The 5,170-nt window shown below is 43.4% G+C and overlaps 1 protein-coding gene across 1 annotated transcript; it reads left to right on the plus strand.

Annotated features, from left to right (window-relative positions):
• The first annotated feature begins 236 nt into the window (after window positions 1-236).
• TAS2R1 (taste 2 receptor member 1) lies at window positions 237-1,145 on the plus strand. Its single transcript, XM_028511074.1, has one exon. The coding sequence runs from the start codon at window positions 237-239 to the stop codon at window positions 1,143-1,145; it is 909 nt and encodes a 302-aa protein (XP_028366875.1).
• The last annotated feature ends 4,025 nt before the right edge of the window (window positions 1,146-5,170 follow it).

The following is a 5,170-nucleotide window of genomic DNA, read 5'->3' on the forward strand; positions in this document are numbered from 1 at the left end:
TCGAGAACAAGCAAATTGTTGCTAGACTATCTCTTTCTTATTTGACTGCCTCGGAATGACCTGGAGAAAACTGTGCTATAAACACATCCCTGCCTCACTGCCTTTCTTATTAGAGCCGCGTCCCCCATAAGGGTTCAATCGAGTGGAAGAAAAATAGAAAACTTGAATAATTCAAATTGCCCAAAAATATATAACTACATTCAGTTTTTAAAACAGCTGATTTTTGTTTTGTCAAAATGCTAGAGTCTCTTTTTATTACCCATCTTATTTTTGCAACGATACAGTGTCTCATGGGGGTTTTAGCAAACGGCATCATTGTGGTTGTGAACAGCACAGACTGGATCAAGCAGAGGAAGATGCAGCCCTTCGACCTCCTCCTTTGCTGTGTGGCGACTTCCAGGATTTGTCTCCAGATAGTCATATTCTACTTCAATCTGGCTCTTGTTTCCCTGGTTGAAATCCCTTCTTCTGGTGGGTATTTTGGCATGTTCATGTTTGTATACCCATTGGAACTTTGGCTTGCCACGTGGCTCAGCGTTTTCTACTGCACCAAGATCTCCCCCATCGCTCACCCACTCTTCTCTTGGTTGAAGTTGAGGATCTCCAAGTTGGTGCCATGGCTGATTTTGGGGACCTTGCTATGTACAATTCTCACTTCTGTTTTCCACAGAAAATATGCGTGGATTCTCTTCCAAAAAACCTGGTCGAGCTTTTTATTCCCAAATGCAACAACTCAAGTCAGAGAAATCAAAGAAATACCTGTGCTACAGCTTGTAGTTTTGTTCATCGAACTCTTATTGCCCTTAGTTATCTTCCTTATCTCTGTTCTTCTCCTGATATGTTCCCTGGGGAGACACACCCAGCAGATGATAAGGGCAGCAATGGGCACCAGGACCCCGGGCGTGAGTGTCAACATCACTGCTCTCCGGTCCTTCCTGTCCTTCCTGGTCCTCTATGTCTCCCAGTACCTGATGGCTACTTTAGCCTTTTCTCATATTTTCAAGATCAGAAACTTCATCTTTTTCATCTGCGCGTTGCTGGTTGGTTTATACCCCTCTGTACACTCCATTGTCTTAATTTTAGGAAATCCTAAACTGAAACAAAATGCAAAGAAGTTCTTCCTCCACGGTAAGTGCTGTCAGTGAGAGAGAAGTTTGATACATTCAAAGACCTCGCGGCTCGGTGAGTCAATGGTGCCTGCCATGCCTCCCTCAGCCAAACAAGCTGGTCTGTCCATAAATACGCAAACAATCATCGAAAGACTGTTGAACCCAAGGCATTTTTATGGATTTGCTGCTTTTTCAAAGCGTTGGATTGATTTTCAGAACATAACACATGTTGATGGATTATATCAATATCCTTGTTGATTCTAACTATTGTCCTGCAAGATGTTACCTACCTAACTAGGGACGCCTGGATAAGTGGTGCACGGATCTTTCTGAATTATTTCTTACAGTTGCAAGCAAATTGACAATTATCTCAAAATGAAAAGTTTGAAGGAAAAGAAAAACGCATTTGAACTTGTTACGGCAGAAGGATGCATGTGCTGGAGGGGCCCTGTATGCTTGATGCCTTGTCTCAGCTGATTTCCCCTGAACAAAAGGGCTTGCTGCTCATCTCTTGTCTACCTGTATGGTAGCCCCGTTGTTTGTTAGTTACAGAGAATGGAACCGTTCTTCCACATCTGCTCAGAGAAGAAGCTGGGCACAGGCTGGCCTTCTGTGTCCTTGTAAGCATGCTCACCTACTCCATGCTGCTGAGGGCCTAGGTGCCATGGTGACATGTCCCATCAACTAACAAACAGGCAGACAGATGGAGAAGGAAGAGGAATGCAGGGCTGAGTCTTCCTTTTCCATTCCCCCCAATGGGGAATGCTGAACAGACAACAGCTTGCAAAGATGTTTCGTTTTGCACTTGTGTGCTCAGCTTTGAGACCCTTTCAACTGAGGGTGGCAATCTGGAACTCCTACCACACTGCATGTCTTCCCAACGAAGCAACATCAGTAGGTGGGTGGGGAGGGGGTGTCTCCATCTGCTTAAAGTCACCAACACATTTTCTATTTGATGATTTTGGATGCTAAGAAATGTATATTTCCAAAAGAGCTTCAGAACCCCTTTATTTCCAATAAAGTAAAAAATGTCCCTCAGCTTGGCTGTAGATTGTAGTTCACATGTAATGACGAAAAATGTGTTTCGATTTGTATCGCCAATCGCCAGGAATGTAGTAATGTGGATTCAAATACGGTTTTACTAGCCCAAGACTTGCAGGCCTGGCTGTACTAAACTAACACAGGCTTTGCCTCTGAAGATCCAGGGAAGTCGTATTTGCCTTCTTGGGTGTGGGAATTAAGCTCTGAGGCTGGTCTTCCTTGTCCCACAAGTCTCGTACTTCACTCCCCAAGGAGCAAAGCAACAGCCTCCATCTTCCTGCTGTTTCCTTTTCCCACGGCCCCCTAGGTGGGAAGGTTTACAGCTAATTGTGCGCCCAGGCAGCCAGCTCTGGGAAGAGCAGCTGGGGCCTGGAGATGATTACTGGCCCCGCTTTGAGAAGGGACAGTGAGGAATCACATTTATTTTCTGCCCATCTCAAGTTCAGATGCCTGCTCCTTGAGTCACGGTCTTTCAACCTGCCGGTGGATGGAGGGCAGAGGAGCAATTTCAAACACTTCAGGAAGAAAAGTATACAACTCTCATGTGAGGTTTTCTCAGATGCCGAATTCTGATTCAATTTCACACGACTCCTGCTTCAATAACGCTAGCGAATGAAATAAATATTAAGGTATGACTGTCGTATACTTAAAGGTTACCAAAAGTTATAAAAAGAAGGATGCATATTAAAGGAACTTATTCTAGAAATAGTCTACTTTCCTGGCAATATATTTCTTCCAGAAATGTTGCCTAACTATCTTGTTGGTAGATATTGCTAGGACAGTAATTGCTCCGTTGTAGAAGAAAAACAGACTCAGCCTTTGGACCCTCTGGAGCCACACTTATCTGCACTCCGTAGCTTGACAAATTGGTTTGGTCCTGCTCACGTAGCCTGGGGTTAGCCTCTGCGGTGGTGCAGCATCTCCCTCTGCCTGCCCCTGCAGGAACACTGTGGCCCTGGGAGTCTTGGCTGTGGGATCACAGGCCCGTGGGTCAGGCCAGAGGACTGCTGATTACAGGACATGACACTGTCCATGCTTCCTCTGCTTCCTCTTGCTTCCTGAGGAGATGCAGCCCCCCCCCACCCCCAGTGGTCAGTTGTTAGCAAGGGAGGATGGGCTATAAGGCAGGTTCTGACTGGAAAGAAAGCGGCAGAGTATCCCATTCCATTCGAGGCAGGGGTTCCACATGCAGCCCTGAACCAGAGGATGGGTGTTGTGATGCTGTGCCCTGCTCTCCCTCTGACTCCAGGGATTTTCCATGATTGCCAGTGACTGACAATGGTAACTCCCGCTGCAGAGGCCAATCTCTGTGCTTATGGAAAGAGATTTTTAAAAACGTGAGTGCTGCAACAATTTGAGTATGTTTTTAAAAAGTTTAAAAAGTCTTATGGATTATAAACGCCTTTTAAATTCTCAGTCACTCATTCAAATATAATAAATGCTTGGTGATAGAATTATCTGGCCCCGAAAATTATAGGAAAACAGTCGTGTTTAATGTCCACCGGCCTTCTTCAGGCTGACAGTAACCATTGTAGATACTTCAAAGAGCTCAATATTATGCTTTTTGTATGCTTGAGTACAGTCATACTTGTCAGACTATGAATATTCTAATAGCAGGCTTGGGAAATATGTTTTCTATAACTTTTGCCCATGTAGACCTACATGGTTTGGGGTGAGAAGAGGGACAGGTAGTCAGAATTATACCCAAGAGAGAAAGAAACCAGGCAGAGCATCCAAATCGACTTCTGCGATCAGCGGAGCAACAGATGCTGCAGACAGATGGCACCCATATTGGCGAGAAATCCGAATGTTTGGGGCAGGGAACCCCACATGTTATAAAGAGGGTCTTGCTAGGGAATGAGTTTGGAATTAGGTTAGAGGCTATATTAACTTAGTATTGGTGATATATTCATTTTTAAAAATAATTCTTTCACCACATAAAAATTATAGACTGTCCTCTGGGAACTTTATGCCAGGGTAAAGGGCAGATACTGAGAAACTCCGCCTCAGTGAGTTGAAAACATGAAGCTTTTGGGGAGAGTCAGCCTAAATTCAGCTCTTGGGCATTTGTTTCTCTGCCTTTCTGTGTAAAGCTAGCCCCCCCCCCCCCATTTCTCTTTCTCTCCTTGATACATTAAACCATCTGACATATCACTCCATACCTTTGCAGGATTAAACAATGATTGTTTTTAAGATGTGATGTAAACATTTGGCTTTATGTCTGTGACATCTGGATTTACTTAATCCTTTTGGCGGAGGGTCAGGAGTTGGTGATTTTACCCTATAATTTAAAACATTCAAATCAATGAAGTGTAGGTTTCCTTTTTTTCTTTTTTCTTCTGGGTGCTTTATTTGTTTCTATTGTAAAAGTTTATCCACAAGATCATCAAAATAACATAATGTTAAAACATCTACTCAAATCTCTGAAAACATGTTTGTTTTTAAAATGACAACAGAAAATTCGTTTTGTTTAAACCTCACCATGATTGAGGAAAATAATGCATTGTGACTCTCTTCTATATTTGAAGTGAAAATGCATGTTCTTAAGTGAAATCCTTAGCTTCTGTGAACTGAATTCTCTTCCTCCTATAGATTTCTAGAAGTAATTCAATCAAAGCACCCACTGATGTGTAACACATAACTGGGTGGGGTTTGCATTTAGGAGTCCCTATGGCCCCATAGCTGGATTGGGCTCAGCACGTGGGAAGCAGGTCCTGAATAACCTGAATTCCAGAATGACCGGAGAAACTTCAAATTCCTCCGAAGATAGGCAGGTTAAAAAAATTTGGAAAATAAGTAGCTAGCAATAGAATGGGATGGGACATTACTAAATACGTGGAGTGCCGTCTGGCCGTAAACCCACTCATTTGGACAGCAGATGCTGTACTTACAATTATAAATTAGTAAGTTTTATTTCATTTGAAACCCCGGCAATCTGCCTCCAGAAAACACTGATCAGATGTGGTCAGGGAGCTCGGTTTCATGATAATACTCACTGCTGTTTGTTTGCTATAATACTT

This window comes from Phyllostomus discolor, chromosome 3 (assembly GCF_004126475.2).
Source record: "Phyllostomus discolor isolate MPI-MPIP mPhyDis1 chromosome 3, mPhyDis1.pri.v3, whole genome shotgun sequence".
NCBI classification, from domain to species: Eukaryota; Metazoa; Chordata; class Mammalia; order Chiroptera; family Phyllostomidae; genus Phyllostomus; species Phyllostomus discolor.